The 22339-nt window shown below is 46.1% G+C and overlaps 1 protein-coding gene across 2 annotated transcripts in view; it reads left to right on the top strand.

The window, feature by feature from the left end:
• The window catches only part of PLCD1 (phospholipase C delta 1), a 98666-nt gene that overhangs the window by 5869 nt on the left and 70458 nt on the right, over positions 1-22339 (top strand). Inside the window, exons 1-2 of one of the 2 annotated variants that reach the window (XM_005297127.5) lie at positions 4212-4757; positions 17525-17689. In XM_005297127.5, the coding sequence (XP_005297184.2) occupies positions 4658-4757; positions 17525-17689 (265 nt within the window). In that variant the 5' untranslated portion in view covers positions 4212-4657. Of the gene's footprint in view, positions 1-4211; positions 4758-17524; positions 17690-22339 lie in introns of those variants that run through there. The other variant, XM_005297128.5, reaches the window with a different exon arrangement.

Raw genomic sequence — 22339 nt, 5'->3', positions numbered from 1 at the left:
TAAGAAAAATGAAAACTACCCCCAGGAAGTTTCATCTTCGGTCTGTCTTAGATTCCTTCCTCAACACAGTGTGAAAGCTCTTGTGCAGATTATGGTGTATAGAGAATGATGGCTGATTAGAGGTGAAGTTAGCCCCATAACACTGAGACAACCTGAGAATTACTTACACCCCCTGCCAATGGCTAAGTGTGAATAGCATATTGTTGTTTTTCCCTGTGTGATGTTCTGGTTGTCTGAGTGCAGTTCCTGAGTATGTCGTCCAATGGGCTCATTCCAGCCCCTCCTGAGAGAAAGAAAGTTGGAAACTTTTCCCACTTCACCTTTAGACATTCACATTCTTGCAATTCAAGTTCTTCGGAGATCTTATCGGGGTTTGGGAAGGTACAAGAGGAAACGTAGCACTGGTTCTTTTCACTATTGTTCAGTACGATTCTCCAAGGAGCAGTTGGTATCTAATGATGGAGGTGTCATGCTCATTTTCCAAGAGACAATGCAGTGAATGTACTATTTGCACTAGGTTTATAATTCTGCAGAATAACATTATTCCTATTTTACATTCCATAATGACAGAAAATTCAGCAAACCCCAGGTTGGGGAATATTGTCAGAGTTTGACACTATTGCCATTTTGTAAGAAATTCTGACATGTACTGGGCAAGCACATGAAGTGAAGGTGAGGTTATAGTGTCATTTGAAAGAGATGTATTTTTCCTAAATTTACAGGTGTAGGGACTGTAATGTGTGACCTTTGCCCTCTGGGGGAAATTCCCATTGACATCAGCAGGAGTTACATAATGGGCATGTGCTAAATAGTCATGATTATTCATGGTACAGGATCTTTCATCTCTTAATAATGAGTGACAGCATCTTTGGTCACCAAAAAGCCTTGTGCTCTAGTTGTGTGAGCACGGTCTAGGAGCCAAGCATTCCTGCATTCTAATCCCAAATCAGACATTAATTTGGGCAAATCAATTAACTTTTCTGTCGTTATTTGTATTACAATAGTAATCAGTAATCAGACCCCCTTCGAGATCACAGGCCTATTGTGCTACGTGCTGTACAGATGGAGAGTAGAAAGACCGTTCCTGCCCCAAAAAGCTCAAAAATTGATCTGCGTCCTATAAAATGATAGTGCTCCCTTATCTACCTTTAATAGGAGTGTGGTGGAGAGTAATTAGTATATTTGGAAAATGCTTTGAAGCTGTGAGCTGTATGTATAATTATTGTTATACATATATATTCCGTTTCATTCCAAAGAATCCCTAGATCATTTCCTTTTTACTGTCTCTAGGATCCCCATCTAAAGTGCTCTCCATCTAAAGTGCTCACTTCCTTGGCATCTAAGGCCCAGTTCCTCAAAGATATTTAGGCACCTAATTCCCTTTGAAATAAGGCACCTAGGCCTGAGGATCTGGGCCTAAGTACTTTGCTAACTTTGGGACAAGATTCTGCCATCCTTACAATGAGTAATGCCTTACTGCATCCCTCACATCCCCCCCTACAGTTCCTCACATCTCCTTGTCAATTGCTGGAAATGGGCCATTTTCATTACCACTACAAACAGTTCTTTTTCTCTCCTGCTGATAATAGCTCACCTTAACTGATCACCCTCCTATAGAGTGTATAGTAACGCTCATTGTTTCATGTTCTCTGTATATATCTTCCTACTGTATTTCCCACTACATGCATCCGATGAAGGGGGCTGTAGCCCACGAAAGCTTATGCTCAAATAAATTTGTTAGTCTCTAAGGTGCCGCAAGTACTCCTGTTCTTTTTACTGCAGGAGTAACCCTATTGAAATCAGTGGGACTGCTCTCTAAGGCCTGATCCTGCAGATACTTATGTACATGGAAAACTGTAGTCACACGAGTAATCTCATGTGATTTCAATGAGATTGCTCATATGAGTTGCATGGTTGCGGAAGCGTTTCGAGGACTGGCATCCAAGCAAGGTACTATCCAGTGTGAGTAAGGGTAGGAGAATCTGGCCTGTAACATATACACAGGAATCATTCCCTTCCGCACTGAAATGCAGCCAACTCTGGAATGTAACATGATATCATGTAACACATATTGTGATTAGGTAATAATGTATAACACATAATGTCATCCTCTCACCATCAGGAAGATATATGCATCGTTTGTAAAATATGTGACCTTTATGTAACCCCAAACTCCAGTGAAATAAAGATCTGTTGATTCCCAAAGCAAGGCTTTCTGGCCCAAAGCCTTCACCTTTGTTTTAAAACCAGACAGAGGTTCCTGTCTCCAAAGCCCCAAAGTAAAATCTAGCTTGCACATTGCTGTGTTTGTGATCCTCCTAACCTGGCCCATACTTCTCCAGAAGGTTTGTGCAACTTCAGTGAAGGGGGACAGCTCTTTACTTAGAACAGTCTTGAAGATCAGGTAGATTTTGCACTTGAGCAACCTGCATTGTTTAAAAATGAATTAGTGCTGGTAAGAACATAAAGCAGAGATGTTCCGTGTGCTCCGAGTTGGAGCCCTAGGGGAGTGACACTAGCTGCTGCCAGGTCAGAAAGACATGTTAAAGGAAGCAAACTGTCAGCGTTGCCAGGTGATTGGCGCTATGCTATGGTGCTTTGTTTTTCTGTTTAATGAGGCTGGTAACCAGTGCCATGCTGTGTGAATTACAAGTGCTGTTTAGAGCCCCGTCTTGCAGTCCATAGATATTATAAGACCTATTAGATCATCCAGTCCATCTCCAGGCCAAGGTAGGATTTCTCCCTAGAGTTCATAACTCCCAATGGGAGCCTTGCCAGAGAACACTCTGCAGGGGCAAGCCCTTACACATCTGTGAAGAGTAAAAAAACAAAACAATTATGTACTTATAAGTGAGAAATTTCCCTCTTTAACCTGTCTACTCCCTGGTTAAAATGGTCAGTAACTTCCTAGCCAGAGAATGCATTTCCCCTATCCTCCAGTTATTTGTCTGTGGTTTGCAATCACATTGGCTAAATATGACAAAATCTTGTTTGTTTACTGCAGTTCCAAGACCCATCAGTGGCTCTCACTGATCCCCAAGGCATTTCACTATTAAACTCCGCAGAGGGCAGTGGCAAATGATTCTGATCATGTCTTTGGGTTTGATCAAAGGAACCAGATTCTCTATGCTGACGCATGAGTTTTGACGTATGGTTCCCGTGAAAGGTGTACTGAGAACGGACAGAGTGTAGTGGCACTAGATAAAGTGCCCCCCCACCCCCCGCATAGTAAAGAAACTCTTTTCTCTGCCACTTGGAGTTTTGATCTAAAAACCAATGACTGGCTTAGACTCCTTATGGAGAGACTAAAACCAGGGTTAGAAATAAATAGTAACTTACTCTTATCACCACTAGATCTCAAAGCCTGATATAAAGGAGGTCAGTATCACTGCCCCCACTTTACAATTGGGGAAGCGAAGATGCAGAGAGGTGAAGTAACTTCCCCAAAGTTACCCAGCAGGACAGTGACAGAACCCAGCTCTCCTGAGTCCCAGTCAGTGCTCTGTCCACTAGGCAGCACTGCTCCTCTCCTTGTTACCCACACAGGGAGCTGCGCATGGGGCAGTAACAGCAGGAAATTTTAGGGAAACAAGGCTAGTGTAGCTAAGACCTCACCTCTAAAAGTGGCAGCCAGGATTCAGAAAAGAAAGATGCTCTGCTCTTTGGGACCTGTCTTATGACTTATATTTCAGTAGTCTTTAGAGGCCCCAGCTGAGATCATGGCTCCATTGTGCTAGGCACTGTACAAACACGTGGTAAGTGACCCAAAGAACTCTCAGTACAAGTAGATAAGACAGACAAAGGGCATGAGAAGGGAAATATTATCCCAGTTTTGCAGATGGGGAATGGAGCCACAGAGTAAGTGACTTGCCTGGGGTCACACAGGAAGTCTTTGGCAGAACTGGGAACTGAACCCAGATCCCCAGTCTAGTGCATTAACCACAACTGATACAAACATGGGGTGCTAGAACTAGGGGTGCTGGGGGGTGGTAGCAACCTCTGACTTGAAGTGGTTTCCATCATATGCAGGGTTTTACAGTTTTGTTTAATGGCTCTCAGCACCCCCACTATACAAACTGTTCCAGTGCCACTGTACAAAATGCAGTTCCCAAGCACCTTTGGACTCTTTTAACCCTATTTTCACACGCTGAAGGAAATGCCTTAGCCCCACTTCACTTCACCAACAGGGGTTGCTAGCCTACAAGCTCCTTGGAACAAGCAGAGCGGTCGACGTTGTCAGGGTCGCTACAACAGACCATCCTTTGCATCTCTGATCACGCTGAGCTGACAAGCCCTGAGCAGGGGCTGGGAGGCAGGAGTGACATCTGGGAAGCTATTTCCCCGGGAGGTGACGCACAAAGAGTTTAATTGCGCGGCGACTTTACCCTTCTCCACCCGAGGAGCTGCTGTCACTTCTCCTCCAATCTCTGCTGCATGAGCAGCAGCCTGTGAACAGGGAGGAGAGAGATCCCATCGTCACACCCACCGCCTGCCTCCTCCCTCTCCTGCTGCTGTTGCTTGCTTCCTGGAGCTTGGGACATTGTTTAACAACAATCACTGTGGGGGAACTTGGATGATCAGGGAAGGACCAGGGAGGCTGACTGCTCCCCAGTCCCCTCCAGCACCCAGTGCCTCTCCCTGAATCCCAGGCTGGACCATGCAGTGCTTCTGGAGACAACCCAAACACAGCAAATCCCAGGACAACTTCTTGCAGGAGCAGAGCAATAGAGTGGCAACGCAGAATGGCATCAGACTGGGTAAGGGACGAGTCAGAGCCAATTCCTCCGTGCTGTTTTGCTAGTGGCTAGTCTAAATCTTGGCACTCTCTTCGTAGCGGTGGCAGAGGCACTAGTCTCTACCCCACCCAAAAGTAAACCCCGAAGCTCTTTTTAAACTCCGGTGGTTTCTTTTCTCTAACCACCCTCCAGATGTGCTGTGCAAACTGTTTGGTTTCAGGCATGGAAGAAGATTGGATCTTTCGGGCTAAGAGTCCATTTCTAAATCTCTTGTTGCCTTTATGCTGAAATATTACTGAGCTGTTGATGGCTGTACGGTGGATGTATAGGGCACAGTGATTTTCCAGTCTGGTTTTAGTACTTATCAATGCTACATTATTATTATTTATTATTATGGAGCCTAAAGTTACATTAAAGGGTCTGAATTAGATTGATTAAAAAACCCAGGAAATTCAGAGCAAATTTCCTAATCTCTGCGTTATTCGCCGATCACTGGTTACTGTTGTGTGGATTTACACAAGGGATGATTTTGGTCTCAGCGTCTTTCCTCTCAGCAGATCTACCCTGGGTACAAGGGTGCAGCTGGAAGTTGCAGGAGTTTCAGACTTTACCGCAGCATTGCACTGGCTTTGATCCAAAAGACCTGTTTGCTTTTGAAACTAACACCATTAGATCTGAGCTACAGCAAATAGTAAACACAGGGTGTGTGTGTGTGTGTGTGTGGTACGGTAGTTGAAATTTAAAATATTGTCAAAGCAGGTAAATCCTGCTTGTCTGTAGACAATATGGAAATGCCTATTGTTACAGTCTCATGTACACATCTCATGAGCGCATCTGTCTTCTGGGTCTCTATTTCAGCGCCATCACTGACATTTTCACTGTACGGCTGGGACAGATCATGTATTGGGGTTATAAGGGATGCCATTTTTAGGGTCTTTAAATTGTAATCCTTCCCGGTCAGGGACTTTGTTTGTGAAGTCTCATCTACTCTGTAGTACTGTGTGTTCTCAGCGCATTATTTTACTGTTATTAAATATGACACATTTTACTCTAACCACTGTACATTAAATTGCCCAGGATTATTATATTTTAAAGTATGTGATTGGTATTTATTGGGGAGAGGGGAAGGTGGCTGCCTTTTGAAACCATATTTTTGGAGATTAAATTTTTTTTTTGACCCATACAAAGACACGTCGATAATTTTAGGGTCAGAATATCTTTTGTATAATACAGAGGCTGCTAACTAAGTGAGGCCTCAGTCCTGCAGCCTAATCTGTGCAGGTTTAGGACCTAAGGTGGAAATGGACCCCAGCGTGGAGGGCTTGGTAAAGGCCCTCAATGCAAGGTATGCCTACTATTTGCCCAATGTAAGTTCTGTTATCATCATATAACTGGAAAGAAATATCCTTAGCCTACTCTGTAATATTCTCAAGATCTTTAAATAACGTGGTAATAAAACTGGTGTGTATTGTGACTGTGGTTTCTTTCATGCAAAATCTTCTGAAGCCACAGTGGATGGATCTCCCATTGATGCAGAAAGTAGATATTCAAAGCAAATCCCATTAGCTCCAAACAGGATGTTAGACAAGAAAATCTTGTCAATGGGAAAATCAAGTCTGAGATTAGGAGCCTGCTAAGAAAAGATTTGTTTATAGAAAGTTCAAATAAACACCTAGGAGTGTTGTCCCATTGACATTGCTGTCTATCTCTGGTATTTATCTGGGATCTTATTACTATAGTATCTGAGCACCTCACAGTCTCTGATGAATTTATCTTCACAGCATCCCTGTGGGGTAGGGAGGTACTGTTATCCCCATTTTACAGAGTGGGAACTGAGGCACAGAAGAGTGAGGTGACTTGCCTAAGCAGGGGCGCTAGAACAGTTTGTATAGTGGGGGTGTTGAGAGCTATTGAACCAAACTGTAAACCCTGTATGTGATGGAAATCACTTCAAGCCCAGGGGTGCTACAGCACCCCCAGGTCCAGCACCTATGTACCTAAGGTTACATAGGAAGTCTGTGGTGGAACAGGGACTCAAACATGGGTCTCCTAATGCCTAGGCTAGGGCACTAACCACTGCACCATCCTTCCTCTGGAGAGCAAAACCCACAGTTATTCCTAGAGCAGGTATACCACAGACAGTGCCCACTCATCTATACCAGTGTGCTTCCACACTTTGGAAAGAGGGTAGTTCACTCTGGACTTTGTGTCACTATTGATATGGCCGCGATTTGAACTGTTCTTTAGCCAAAAGGGCCTGTGTCATTATAGGATCATAAACACAAAAACAACAAGGAGTCCGGTGGCACCTTAAAGACTAACACATTTATTTGGGCATAAGCTTTTGTTATGCACGAAAGCTTATGCCCAAATAAATCTGTTAGAATCATAAAAGCGTAGGACTGGAAGGGACCTTGGGAAGTCTTCTAGCCAGTCCCCTGGACTCAAGACCAGACTAAGCATTATCAATCATTCTAGACCATCCCTGACAGGTGTTTGTCTAACCTGCTCTTAAAAACCTCCAGGGATGGAGATTCCAGAATCTCACTAGGCAATTTATTCCAGGGCTTAACCACCCTGACAGTTAGGAAGTTTTTCGTAATGTCCAACCTCTAAGCCTCCCTTGCTGCAATTTAAGCCCATTGCTTCTTGTTCTATCCTCAGAGATTAACGAGAACAAATTTTGTCCCTCCTCCTTGTAACAACTTTTTATGTACTTGAAAACTGTTATCATGTCCCCTCTCAGTCTTCTCTTCTCCAGACTAAACAAACCCAATTTTTCCAATCTTTCCTCATCGGTCATGTTTTCTAAACCTGTAATCATTTTTGTTGCTCTTCTCTGGACTTCTCCAATTTGCCTAATCTTTCCTGAAAGGTGGCTCCCAGAACTGAATGCAATATTCTAGTTCACCTAATCAGCCCGGAGTAGACCAGAAGAATTACTTCTTGTGTCTTGCTTACAACACTCCAGCTAATACATCCCAAAATGATGTTTGCTTTTTTTTTTTTTTTTTTTTTGCAAGTGTTACGCTGTTGACTCATATTTACCTTTTGATACACTATGACCCCCAGATCCCTTTCTGCAGTACTCCTTCCTATACCAGCCTCCTGAGCCATCCAGTGCCCATCGGGGGTGGGAGAAGGGAGCTAGTCACATCCCTCCATCAGCCTCCTCTTTCTTTCCCCAAGTTCTCAGCCTTGGCTTTTCCACTGGCCCTGCCCTCTCTGCTCTCCTTTCCTCCTAGCTTCCCTGCCTCTTTGTTCTCTCCCATCCTCTTCCATGCAGCCTCTTTTCCTGGAACCTCCCTCTGCCCAGGGCATCCAAGGTGACTGCTTTCTTGGTTCAAATTCCTCCTAAAGTCCATACGTCTTCTGCCCAGCCTCTCAGTGTTAGTTGGAAGAGCTGTGATGCACCTACTAGCAAACCATGCAGGGCTCTGTAGCCTCCCTCTGGCCACACAGGTCATGTGTGTCTAGTGACTTGCGTTCCTTCCATGCCCAGATCTCACCCTGGGTGAGGGGCACAGCTACCTCTGCAGGACTGTTCACCCTACTGCTCGCTCCCAGGACTCTATGGATTCAGGACCTGAGCCTGGGGAGGGGGAAAGCCTGGAGCAGGAATGGGAGTTTGGTGAGTGGGGTCAGGAAGAACGAAGCTCAGCCTCTGCCCACAAACCCTGGGGGAAATCCACAGCACAGCTACGGAAGCTTGAATCTGCATTATCTTCTCCACTGTTTGAAATCTCCTCCCACCCATTTCATACTGGCAGAGGCAGCAGTGGAACTGGAAGTACGGCTTAGAGTGAGGATGGAATCCCCGTGCTGGGGTGGAAGGCACAAAACGTCCACATGGCTGATGCTGGGCTTCCGTAGATTCTCCCCAGAGCTGCATGAATCTCATCAATCCGTGAGCCTGGGGGATCCAGGCAGTTGCTGATTCCATGAGTAGGGTGAACCCTACCCAGGAATGATTTGAGGGGAAAGGTTCACGTTCTCGCCCCACCTAGAACTTTCCTGTGGGAGTTTCCTAGAAGAAGAACAGATCAGCAGGGATCCTAGAAATTTGTTTCCCATGGAAAGACGCAGAATTTGCATTTTTACAGAGAATCTTAAGTTTTTACATTTTGTGAAAAAAATAAAAACATATTAACTATGAACTAAATTTTACTGAAAGTACCAGTGACACTTATTCAGTGCACGCAACCTCCTCCACTTGTGGTTGATTGTTGAATAGCTTTAAATGTACAGTGGAGCCCCGTTTATCTGATTTAATTGGGACCGGAGCCAGATCGGATAATCAAAAATTGGGATGATCAGGAGAACTGGCAAAGAGCTTTCTATTCCTTATTTTAAGATGGGAGGGGGACTTGGGTGGTCATTCCCTTGCAGTGCTGACAGCTGGAGCCCACTCACCTGGGGCTGACCACCCGAGTCCTGCCACTGTCATCCCCAGGCGGCTGGTGGTTCGGTTAATATGGAGAGCTTGATAAATGAGGTTCAACTGTATATCAGTAAAACATTGGGTTCAATTGATACCTATATATATTGTGGCCTGGGAAACTAAAGTTCAGCGTTCCTTTTAATCACAGAAAAATGCTGATTTTTATGGGTTTTTTTAAATCAGCGAATTTTGGTGTGTTTTTTTTATCATGGTGATACCGGGTGATCAGGCCCTAGTTTAATTAACTTCAATCACCACCAAATCAGAGAACAAAGCTCAGAGGCCCAGGGGTGCTCTCAGACAGAGAGGTGTGTAACAAATGTAATCGGGATCGGTCGACGCTATGCACGGCTCATGCGGCGCCTCATGGTCTCAGACACCATCCGATGGTCCAGGGACATCTACATCGAGCACATCACCGGCCACCGACAGTACCAGGAGGCGTGAGCCAGAGTGACATCGATCTCCCACTACGAGAAAGGGACCAAGTGACCTTCTCCGTTTGATCATATGAACTGGAACCATAAACTCCCTGAACATTAAATCTCACCAAATGAGGGTCAATCCATCCTCATCATCATATCCACTCATTATACTCCACACCCGAACATAGCCACTCTATGAACTTCATACCCTCACATCTCAATGCCTGTACCTTGACCCATCAACTTTTTATCCTCAATCGGGGATATTGCAGATTTTGTATTCCTTATGCCCCCCGATCTTAAACCAAACTTTGCACCCTAGATAATCTGTACATTATTCCCTGATAACCAGAAACTTCTATGCTCAAACTCTGTTCACTTTTTTTTTTTTTAACATCTTAATAAAATTTTTAAATCCAAGGCAATGCTGGGGAAAGAGAGACCTTGATAATCTTTCCAGGATCTCCATCTCGTTTCTACATCTCCTGTAATACCCCTTGCCTCTGACTCCTGAGCCAGCCTCAGGATCTAGGCCTTCTTCTCGGCCTCTTTAAAATGAGTCTAGTGCTGGTGAAATGTATTACAAGGAAAACCCTGGAGAGGGAAGTCTGCCATCTTTCCACAAGACATGTATGGCACAGGCAACACGGCAGAGGTAGATCGAGGGAGTGTCCAGGTGCTGTGCCATAGAGGAGACTCCAGAGCAATGACTTGGTGGGATCAAGGAGAGGTTAAGACCCAGGGCTCCTGGATTGTATTCCCACTTTGCTATAAACTCCCTGAGTGACACTGGACAAGTTGCACGTTAATGTCTCAAGGCCTGAGTTTCTGTGTAAAGTGGCTATGATAATACTCACTCCTTTCACAGAGTGCTGTGAGGTTAGTTACTTAATGTTTGTACGGTGCTGCGAGATCCTTGCTAGGAAGGTGCTTGAAATCCCCAAATCCAAAGTTATTTTTACCGAGACTCGGGCTGTGCTTGGCAACCTAAAATGTTACCTTCAGTCTGATGCATTACAGCACAGTCTTTCTGCCTCTTCTCTAGCCTACAAGCACACGCCGGTGCAGTTGTCTGCATGCTCCTGGCCCTGCTATTATTATTATATATTATTTGTATTACCATGACACCTACGAGTCCCAGTCACGGATCAGGGCCCCACTTTGCTATGTGCTCTACAAACACAGAACAAAAGACAGCTATCTCAAACTGGCCACACCAGTTTTGGGGGCTGGCTCATAAATTCTGAAGATTTGGGGATGGCACCACTGACTCAGGTGATCAGCTGCTCCTCCTCCCATCCCCAGCTCAGCCTGTAGCTTAAAGACACATTTCAGTTCTCAGTATGATGCTGTTATACCTCCTTTAGTGGTAGCTAAGCCTAGTTAGGTTTCCTGTCTGACCTGTCAGGCGTTTGCTGTTGATGTGTCACAGGAGGTTCTTAGCTGCACACGAACAGTGTACTAATCAGCTGTGGATTTTCATGCCTGAAATGGTGCCTAGGTAACCTGTTACCAGCTGGGTGGATTTGATTGAAATCAAATTGATTGAAATCACCAGTCAGGAAGACTCAATTTAATCACGGATGTCTACATAAAAGTGCATTCTTGTTGGTTGTTATAACCTTAATACATATTCTTCACAACCCAGAGATAGATGTAGGTTTCATGTTTAGAAGGTACACACTATACATTTTTAAAGTGATTTATTTAGAAAACTTTTCAGATTAGTTTTACAGCTATATCAGAAAATGAACGATTGTTTGGTTACTAATTTACCAAAGGTAATTGAAGCAGATAGTTATGAAGTCATTGGGAGGTGAACTATCTCCAATTCAACAGTTTAATCATTAATATTTGGAGGATTTTCTTGCCATGCTATATTAGGAGGAGAACATCATCAGACAGACATTTAAATTGTTTAATTTAACTAAAACAACATTATGTATTCTGAATTTTTTTCTTCAACAGCAAACATAATATTTTAACAAAACAAGCATATGCTTTTTTGAATTTAGTTAAACATTCATGTTTTTTAAAATCAGGTTTATTTTTGCTAATTTTTTTTAACTAAAATAGTTAAATATTAAAAAAAAAATTAAATCGACTGTGTCAGCCAGGTCAACATGAGAAACTTAAAATATTGGCTTCTGCAGCTAACTCAGTCGTCTTTACCTTCATTTTCCTGTTTGTTCATAATCTGGAAAAGAAAAACAAGCTTTCCTGCTTTTTCAGGTCCCAAACGATTTCTCAATTTGGAATGAATTAGTCCAAAGGAAGAAAATATTCTTTCTACACCTGCAGAAGAAGCTACTGCTGTTAAAAGTGAGATTATCACTTCAGCAGTCTCTGAATCCAAGTGCTTAAGTGACTTCCAGCAGTTCACTGGTGTGCCTTTCTTTAAAACATCATCAGCAAACATATATTTCTTGAATGGTTCTTATTCCCAAACTGGGTCTCTTTTACAGCCTGCTGCCATTATAGGTTTTCCCTTCCCTCTGAGAGAATGGCACGGTAGATCTCAAAGCAATGAAGGCTACACTCACAAAGACCTCAAGACTTCTGGAATATGCAATTCAAACAGTTTCACTTTTTGTTTCTACTGCCTGGCCCTCCCTTCTCACATTTATTTCCAGACTTTTTCTCCTTGTCCAGATCTATTCCGCCCCCAACAGTCTTTTATTCATTGAACTTTTTGAAACGTTGCACTTTTAGAGAGAGGTAAGGGATTGACTCGGTGTGCACAAATTTGCAGGGGGACAATAGAGTTGAGGTCTGTTATTTCTCACCTCTATATATTATTTATTTATTTTAAAACATTTTTTGCTGCTAACAAGCATGTTATCTCTGGAGATGCAAATACACAGTTTGAGAACTGCAAAACTAAGCATCTCTGATGGTATCTTCTAGAGTGACTGAGCACTGAGTCCCATTGGGTAGATAGACAGATTAACCTAAATTAGGGTTACCATATTGCCACAATCAAAAAAGAGGATGGGGAGGAGGAGCCCCGCTCTAGCCCTGCCCCACCCCCATCAGAACCCCCAACCCTCCCCTGCTCCTTGTCCCCTGACTGCCCGCTCCTGGGACCCCTGCCACTTACTGCTCCCTAGGACTCCACCCCCTATCTAAGTCTCCCTGCTTCTTGTCCCCTGACTGCCCCCTCCTGAGAACCCCCCACCCTAACTGCCCCCCTAGAACCCTACCTGTCCCCTGACTGCCCCGACCCTTATCCACACCCCCACCCCATATTCACATCCCTGCCCCCAGACAGATCCCCGGGACTCCCATGCCCTATCCAATTGCTCCCCGTCCCCTGATAGGACCCCCAGAACTCCCGACTCATCCGACCCCCCCCGTCCCCTGACCTGGGCCGGCTTTAACAAGAGCCCAGGAATCGGGCTGCGCTCCGGCCGGAGCTCCGGCCGGGGTCGTGGGGCTTGGGGCTGGGCCAGAGGTGTTCAGCCGGGGCCGGGCCGGAGTCGCCGGGGCTGGGGCCGGCGCGCTTGGCCGGAACTGGGGTCGCCGCCCTGGGGCCCGAGCCAGGCTGGAGCCGCTGGGGCCGGGGCCGGCGCGCTCGGCCGGAACCGGCGCCGCCGCCCTGGGGCCCGAGCTGGGCCAGAGCCGCTGGGGCCGGGGCCAGAGCTGCTGGGGCCAGGCCAGGGGTGCTCGGCCGGCGCCTCTCAGCTGGGGCCGGGTCGGTGCGCTCGGCCGGTGCCCTGGGGCCCGAACCAAGCTGGGCCAGAGCCGCTGGGGCCGACTGGGGCCAGAGGCGAGCCGGGCCGGAGCCACTGGGGCCGGCCGGGGCCGGAGGGAGCCGCGCCTCCCCTCCCCGGACCTCTCCCCGGAGCCCTCCTCCTCGCGTCCCCCCCCCTTGCCCCAGCTTACCTGCTGCTGCCCGCCTGCCCCTGCTTCTTTTCAGGCTTCCCGCGAACATCTGATTCGTGGGAAGCAGGGGAGGGGGAGGAGCAGGGGGCGGAGCATTCAGGGGAGGGGAGGAGGGGGAAGACAGCTGCCGGGCAGGACGGCGTGCTAAGGCTGCAGGGGATGGGGGGAGCCGGGAAGGGGCTTTGGCTGCCAAGTGGCGCTTGGCTGCCGCTTTTCGATCTATAAATAGCCGACCGGGGGAAATCCCGGACATTTTTAGAAATTCCCCCCCCCGGACGGCTATTTATAGATCGAAAAGCCAGACATGTCCGGGGAAATCCGGACGTATGGTAGTCCTACCTAAATAATCTATACAGAAGCCCCTGGAACCCCATAATATTGGGTCCCTAATCCATGAACTATTGGAACTCATTTACAAAACTTTTCTTACACATGACATGAATATGTTGTCTCAGGCCTTGGCTACACTCGCGGATTCACAGTGCTGCTGCGGCAGCGCTGTGAAGCGCGAGTGTAGTCGCGCCGCCAGCACTGCGAGAGCTCTCTCGCAGCGCTGCAAGTACTCCACCTCTCCGCGGGGAATAGCTTGCAGTGCTGCAGGCGCTGATTACACTGGCGCTTTACAGCGCTGCACTCGCTGCGCTCGGGGGGAGGGAGGGTGTTTTTTCACACCCCTGAGCGCAGCAAGTGCAGCGCTGTGAATTGCCAGTGTAGCCAAGGCCTCAGACTATAGAATTAGAATTTATAATCCCTATTCCACGATGCGAGATCTTTGAGCTATAATGTATCTTAATTAAAACGATCAGATTTAAATGATTTTTTTTAAATCATTGATTTTTATCCACCCTGGTTACCAGCCCCTTCCAGAGGGCAACGGCTCACATCAGCTGTATGTTTAAAGCAGGAACTAAGTTAATGACACAATGGAAATCTGCGCGACAATCACATTACTATCCCATAGCCTAGCTCAAATTCCTTTTTATCTGTTATGAATCACACTGCTGGAATGACCATTATGCTGCATTAAGTAGCACGGGGAAGTGTCTTAGGGAACTGAATTATTCTGATGACTGTGAATACTAGTGAGTGCTGCTTAATCAGGAAGATGTTGGCAAAAATTCGACTTAATGGGGGTGCATTTGACTAGTGCCAAGGAGTTAAGTGGTGTTTAACCAGCTCTGGATTGTGGCTTTTTATATTGGGCCAGAGGTGTGCATGATGCCTCAAAACTGACACATACTGTGTCTGGAGAACTAAGACGTTGTTGTCATCATCTCCCATTCCTATGTTCTGCCCAACACACACACTCCATAGTGTTCATTATAATGTTCTGCCATCTGGTTTCCCCCAAAGGAAATAGCTTAGTGGTCTAAGCATTAGGTTGAGAATTTCTATTGTCTCTGGAATCCCAGGTTCAGATTATTTTGACTTTCATTTACAATGGTGTCTAGGTGTCCCAACCAAGATCAGGGCTCCACTGTGCTAGGTGCTGTACAAACAATGAGCGGGAAACACTCTCTGTCTATCCTCATATGTATGTGGCTGTCCATTACTATAATATCTTGATATGTCATAGTCTTCATTGTACAGTAGAAGTAGGGCTGTCAAGCGATTAAAAAAGTTAATCGCGATTAATCGCACTGTTAAACAATAATAGAATACTATTTATATAAATATTTATGGATGTTTTCCACATTTTCAAATATATTGATTTCAATTACAACACAGAATACAAAGTGTACAGTGCTCACTTTATATTTATTTTTATTATAAATACTTGTGCTGTAAAAATAAAAAATAGTATTTTTCAATTCACTTTACTGTAGTGCAATCTCTTTATCATGAAAGTTGAACTTACAAATGTAGAATTATGAATGTTTTATTTTTATACAAAAAATAACTGCAATGTAAAACTTTAGAGCCTATAAGTCCACTCAGTCCTACTTCTTGTTCAGCCAATCACTCAGACAAACAAGTTTGTTTACATTTACGGGACATAATGCTGCCCACTTCTTATTTATGACACCTGAAAGTGAGAACAGATGTTTGCATGGCAATTTTGTAGCCAGGATTGCAAGGTATTTACGGGCCAGATGTGCTAAACATTCGTTTTTTTTTTTCTGGGCTGGGGGTGCAGGCTCTGGGATGGAGCCAGGGATGAGGGGCTTGGGGTGCAGGAGGGGGCTCTGGGTTTGGGGGGCTCAGGGCTGGGGCAGCAGGTTGGGGTGTGGGGGGGTCAGGGCTCTGGGCTGGGGCGGGGATGGGGGGTTTGGGGTGCAGGAGGGGGCTCTGGGTTTGGGGGGGCTCAGGGCTGGGGATTGGAGTGCAGGGTTGGCGCATGGACTCAGCTCTGGCGGCTCCCGGTCAGCGGCACAGCCGGGGTGCAGAGGCAGGCTTCCCACCTGTCCTGGCACCGTGGACCGCGCTGCGCCCCAGAAGCGGCCAGCAACAGGTCTGGCTCCTAGGCGCAGGCTCACAAGTGGCTTTGCATGACTCTCGCCCACAGGCACCGCCCCCCCGGCCAATGGGAGTGCAGAGCCGGTTCTTGGGGTGGGGGCAGCGCATGGAGTCCCGTGGCCTAGAAGCGGGACCTGCTGCTGGCCACTTCCAGGGCAAAGTGCGGTGTCGGAAAAGGTAGGCACTAGCCTGCCTTCGATGAGCAGCACCGCTGACAGGACTTTTAACGTCCCGGTCGGCAGTGCTGATCAGTGCAAGGCGACCCAGTGCCTTACATGCCACGACCCAGTACTGGGCCGCGACCCATGGTTTGAAAAACACTGCACTATGGTACTTGTATGAGGTGAATTGAAAAATACTATTTAATTTATCATTTTTACAGTGCAAATAACTGTAATAAAAATAATATAAGGTGAGCACTGTACACTTTGTATTCTGTGTTGTAATTGAAATCAATACACTTGAAAATGTAGAAAAACATCCAAAATATTTAATACATTTCAATCAGTATTCTATTGTTTAACAGGGCGATTAAAACTGCGATTAATCGCGATTTATTTTTTTGAGTTAATTTCGTGAATTAACTGCGATTAATCGACAGCCCTAAGTAGAACCTCAGAGTTACAAACACCTCGGGAATGGAGGTTGTTCAGAACTCTGAAATGTTCATAACGCTGAACAAAACGTTATGGTTGTTCTTTCAAAAGTTTACAACTGAACATTGACTTAATACAGCTTCGAAACTTTACTACCGGTATGCAGAAGGAAAATGCTGCTTTTAACCATCTTAATGTAAATGAAACAAGCACAGAAACAGTTTCCTTACCTTGTCAAATCTTTCTGTAAAACTTTCCATTTATTTTTTTAGTAGTTTACATTTAACACAGTACTGCACTGTTTTTTGTTTTTTTTTGGTCTCTGCTGCTGCCTGATTGAGTACTTGTGGTTCGAAATGAGGTGTTTGGTTGACTGGTTGGTTTGTAAATCTGAGGTTCTACCGTATCGATTCTCACAACACCACATGAGGGACAACAATGCTATCATCCCCATTGCATAACAGGGGAGTTGAGGCACAGAGAGATTAAGTGAGTTGCCCAGTCTCACACAGGAAGTCTGTGGCAGAGCGGGGTTTTGAACTTAAATCTCCAGTCTCAGAGCTATGCCTGAACCACAAGACCCTATTTCTTCTTCTCTACTAGTAGAGCACAATACCTCCCCTGTTTGGATCCTAGTCACTGCCTTTTTAAAATCTAAACTGCCTTTATGAAGAAGATAATTTGAGTATCACAGGGTTTACTATATGCCGATCTTTTGGACAAGACCATAAAAACAAGGGTCCAGTCTCTGTGTGGGAAAGAAAAAAAGATCCTGGAGATTTATGTTTTGCAAGGGAGGAGTTTGCCGCAGTGTTTTCCAAAATTCTCTCTCCCTCCACATTGTGCTAATTATTCTCTGGTGTCCAGCCCAGAGCTGGTTGCATTTCATTGGTGTATGTATATGACTTGGGGATTCTGCTGGATGGAAAGCTCTGTATACATAGACATTAATTATTATACTAATGCTAGTGCTCTTCTGTGCAGGCCTGCAAGATGACAGGGATCTGATATTCCTCCTGAAGGGCAGCCAGCTGCTGAAAGTGAAGTCCAGCTCTTGGAGAAAGGAGAGGTTTTACAAGCTCCAGGAAGACTGCAAAACTATATGGCAGGAATCCAAGAAGATGCTGAGGTCTCCAGAATCACAGCTCTGTAAGTGACTGTTCCCTTATCCTAGGGACAGTGTAATGTCCAGCAGTATGGTGTCAGGAGAGGTAATTGGTTGGGAGGGTAGGCCTAGGAGACAGGAAAGTAAAAACAGGAAGTAGGCATTCCATGTACAGTCAGTGAGTCTGAGCCAGTGCTTAGTCTCCTGGTGTCATAGAACATCAAGATTGGAAGAAACCTCTGGAGACCATCTAATCCAATCCCCTGCTCAAAGCAGGACTAATCCCCAGGCAGATTTTTGCCCTATATCCCCCTCAAGGGCTGAGCTCACAACCCTGGGTTTAGGAAGGCCAATGCTCAAACCACTAAGCTCTCTCTCCCCTTAGCAAACTTTGTGCCTTCTGGATTCAAGGCTGCTCTAGGGGCTGAAATGGCCCCTGGCAAAACCTAGGCAGCTCTGAGGGCTGCCTATGTCCCCCAGTACTACCCTGCACTTGTGGGGCAGGGCCAGTGTAGGAATTCTCCCCATTTGTGGGCTGTTGACGGTTGCTGTATGCTCCCAGAGTGGTGTAAAACAGCTGTTTCAGAATGAGACCGGGGTACAGACCCTCCACCTACACCAAGCCCACCTAAGCAAGCAAAGGCTGCAGCCAGTGAGGACAGGCAGAGCTACTTCTGGGTGTGGACTGGGTCACATACACAGACAAGGGAAAACCCAGCACAAAACCGTAGGGGCTCCCATTTACTGCAGCTGTGGAGAATTGCAGTGTCTCCATGGGAAAGCAGAACGAGGGGCAGAGGAGATAGTGGGAGCCTGCTGGCTCAGAGTCAGGCCTCAGAACTAAAGGGAGAGTTGCAGGGATCAAAGGGAAAGGGCAGACGGCAGGTGTGCATTGTTGTTCCTCTGGCTTTGCGAGGGTGAGGTTGTTCTCATAATTGATTTAGAAACATGAATCCTGCCCATCATTGTCAGTAATAAACCATCCCAGCAGCACAATTGGTATTGAATGAGTGCAGGAAAAACCCAGTTGTGTCACAATCACCCCCTGCCGACATCGTTATTTATTATTTGTATTACTGTAGCACCTATGAGGCCCAGTCCTCGACCAGGGCCCCATTGTGCTAGGAGCTATACGAACCCAGAACAAAAGCCCGCAAAAGCTTACAATCCAAGTACTCCCCTACCCACAGATAATAAATGCGCTCCTAGACCTTGACCTTATAGGGAAGAGGCTCAGTCAAACAGTTGCCCTCTGCCTCCACCCTAGCATCTGCCAAGTGCCCAGGGGTCTGAATTGCAAAGGTGAGTGCTCCACTGCCGACCTCCAGAAGTTCAGTCCTGGGGACAAATGTGGCTAGAAAGGCCATAGTGAAGAGAGAAAGAGAATCTCTGAGTTTGTCAGGTCATAGGCCATTCTGGGCTTCACCACTCAGAACGCACACCTGAGAGTGAACAGTGATCCTGAACTACTACTAAAGGCTGTAAGGAGAGAGGGTGACAAGCCCTGGCAGATGCTAGGGAAAAAGGTGGCTGGTTGTTAACAACTGTAAGCTCACATGCCTGTTCTTGGGGGAGTGTATCAGGCATGTGATCTTACTGGCTCACACGGCAATTTGTGTTTCTTTTTGCTCTTTCTCAGCTAGCCATGGGTTCGTCTGACACAATTCTCCTGCACTGATCTTTGTTTTATAAGCTGCTAGGTGAATGATACCAAATATATTTTTATGGTGTGCTGCAGTGCAAGGTCACATTGCCCAGGTTGTTTGTACAACGTTTGCCTGTTACAATTGAAACTAACCAAGCTAAGGGCCCAGACCTTCAATCTCAGGTGAGTAGTTCTTACTCCTCTGAGTTGTATCTGGGATTACACCCAGGGGTAAGGGCTACTCACCTGAGTGAGGGTTCAGATAGGACTGGGACCTGGAGAGGAAAGGTGGTCTTGTTACAGAACTGGATTAGGATTCAAGCAATCTGGCTTCAATTCCTAGCTGTGCCATAGACTCCTTGTGAGCCTCTCTTAATCTCTTTGTGCTTCCATTCGCATCTGTAATGGGGGAATTATAATATTTCCTTTCTCCTACCCTGTTTATGCTGTAAATTCTTCAGAATAGGGACCGTCTCATTGGGTGTTTGCACAGTGTCTAGCATAACTGGGCCCCAAACTCAGTGGAAGCTTCCAGTCACCACTGTAATAGACATAATAATAATAATTAATAAAGGCCCTAGCTACTCTCTCTCTCTCTGCAGTTAAGTCCCATTCTATATAGGTTATAGGTGTGAATGAAAGTAACTATCATAATGTCCTTGCCCAGATAACATTTAGTTACAAAACAAACAAGGGTGTGAATTAAAATAGCATACAGTTCACACAGGAAAAAGGAAATGGCAAACGTAATGCATGAGAGTATTCTCCAGGCTTGCTGAGGCCCTGAATGCACTGGGTTTTTAAGGGTTTTAGGGAACTGTATTAGAATTTGATCTATTCAGTTACTTGTATTTAGTTTCTTTAATGCTGTAAGCCACCACCATAATATCTGGACACATGACATAGATTAACCAAACTATCCACATTATTATATATGATATGATATATTCAGGTAACATCAAGAGAGCCCCACTGAGATCAGGTCCCCATATACTAGGTGCTGTACACACATTTAGTAAGATGTCTTTGCCCGAAGGAGCTTAAATAGACAAGACAAGGGAGAGCTCAGGCACAGGCAGATTCAGTGACTTGCCCAAAGTCGTACTGGAAGTCTGCAGCAGAGCTGGGAACTGGACTGAGATGACTTGAATTCCAGTCTGGAGCCATAACCAGAAGCCCAGCCTGCTTTGCTGTTCGGTCTTTGTGTTCGGCATTTGCATTCCATCCTAGTGGGTTGCCTCGTGGTGCTAGCTGGGTTATAGCTGGTAATGGTTTGAGTTGGAGTCATCATCTGTGAACATCTGGGCTTGCACAAGCATATCAATGTATATTTTCCTGATCACAGCATAAACTGACTTTAGTTTTGAGGCCCTGGGTGTATAGTGGATTACACTTAGTGGTGTACTTTCCCTCTACCAGGCACTGTGCTACAGCTGCCTTCTTTTGCTGGTCTTGTATTGGTAAGCATTAAACAGAAAGGAAATGCATAGTAGGATCATCATTTAAAATAAGATATCGTGGAACACAGAAAGCTAACAAGGAACACAAAGGCAAACCTGTTCTGTCAGGTGCTTGACATTTTGCTTTTAATTAACTTATTTTGGAACCTCTCTAAAATCCCAGGATTAGCATCCATACAAGGTGACTAGCATTTTCCAGAAGGAAAAAAGAATCAGTAATGTGAAAGCTGTGAGGTGTCAGAAGCTGGTCAAGTCTTATCTGCAGCACAGCTAAGAACAGTGAGATAGAGGAACCTGAGCATAACCACCTCTCAGCAGGGCACAGGTCATATTTCTGATTTGAGGGATTTCCTGCTATTGTGGCTACTGGATGCAAAGTCACACCGAAATAATGTTGTTTTAAGCCATTGTGTGATGGCCACCAGTGGGGTCCTCTAGGTGAAAAACTTGAGTCTCAACAGCTTGAGCTGCAAAGCCAGGCTGTAGCTGAGGGCTGTAACAGACCCACATCCTCTATGTGGGTCAGGCACAGCAGGGGATCTGTAACACACATCAGCGGGTTATAATTGCTCCTCCTGGTAACGAAGAATATATATTTTAAATGTTCTGATTATACATTTAAAATAGTTGTGAATTATGGGTACGTGAAAGATGCTGGCTTGACATCCTGGGAGACTGATGTCTCTGTTTACGGAACTCTGATCTAATCTGCCCGCCCTGTGGAGCACAGGCGCCAACTCCGTGGAGCACCCGCAGGGCTGGAGCACCCACAGGGAAAAATTGGTGGGTGCTCTGCACCCACCAGCAGCTCCCCTCCTCACCCTGCCCCCCCATTCCAACTCACCTCCGCCTCCTCCCCTGAGCGCGCCCCGGCTGCACTTCTCCCCCTAGCTCCCAGCGCTTCCTGCCGTGAAACAGCTGTTTCATGGCGGCAAGCACTGGGAGGGAGGGGGAGGAGAGGGAACGCCGTGCGCTTGGGGAAGAGGCGGGGATTTGGGGAAAGGGTCCAATAGGGGCAGGGAGGGGGCGGAGTTGGGGCAGGGACTTTGGGGAAGGGGTTAGAAGGGGGTGGGGCCGGGGGGGTTGAGCACCCACCAGCACCGCGAAAAGTTGGCGCCTGTGCTGCGGAGCCAGCTAGTACAGGAGCCCATTGATTTGTGTGTTTCTGGCATGGTTCAGTGAGGCCTACAGGGCCAGATTATCCAAGGAGCATAGTACATTGGGTGCACATTGGATGCTTGGCTCTTTTGGAAATCTGGTCATGAGCGTCGCAACAGGAGCTGACTAGTGCCGAGCGCTTTTGAAAAACTGGCCCTAATTATGGGTGGAAATCTGGCCCGTAATGCCCAAGCCCTCTTGCACTGCCAGGCATTCTGGTTCACCTGTTTTTGCTTTTAAGCTGGAATGATTACATTGCAATTACCCTCTCATTCGTTTCTGGAACAGCAATCAAAAGTCAAAGCCACAGAGGCCTTGTAAATTCATATAGACACATGACCAGTGAGAGCTCTCATGGGAGAGAGATGGGAATAGAGGATGAGGAGCAGGAGAAAGAAGGAAGGGGGTGAAAATGCTGAATGTTAATCTTC

This window comes from Chrysemys picta, chromosome 2 (assembly GCF_011386835.1).
Source record: "Chrysemys picta bellii isolate R12L10 chromosome 2, ASM1138683v2, whole genome shotgun sequence".
NCBI classification, from domain to species: Eukaryota; Metazoa; Chordata; order Testudines; family Emydidae; genus Chrysemys; species Chrysemys picta.
The sequence above is the reverse complement of the archived record's forward strand: the minus strand, read 5'-3'. Positions and strand labels throughout refer to the sequence as shown.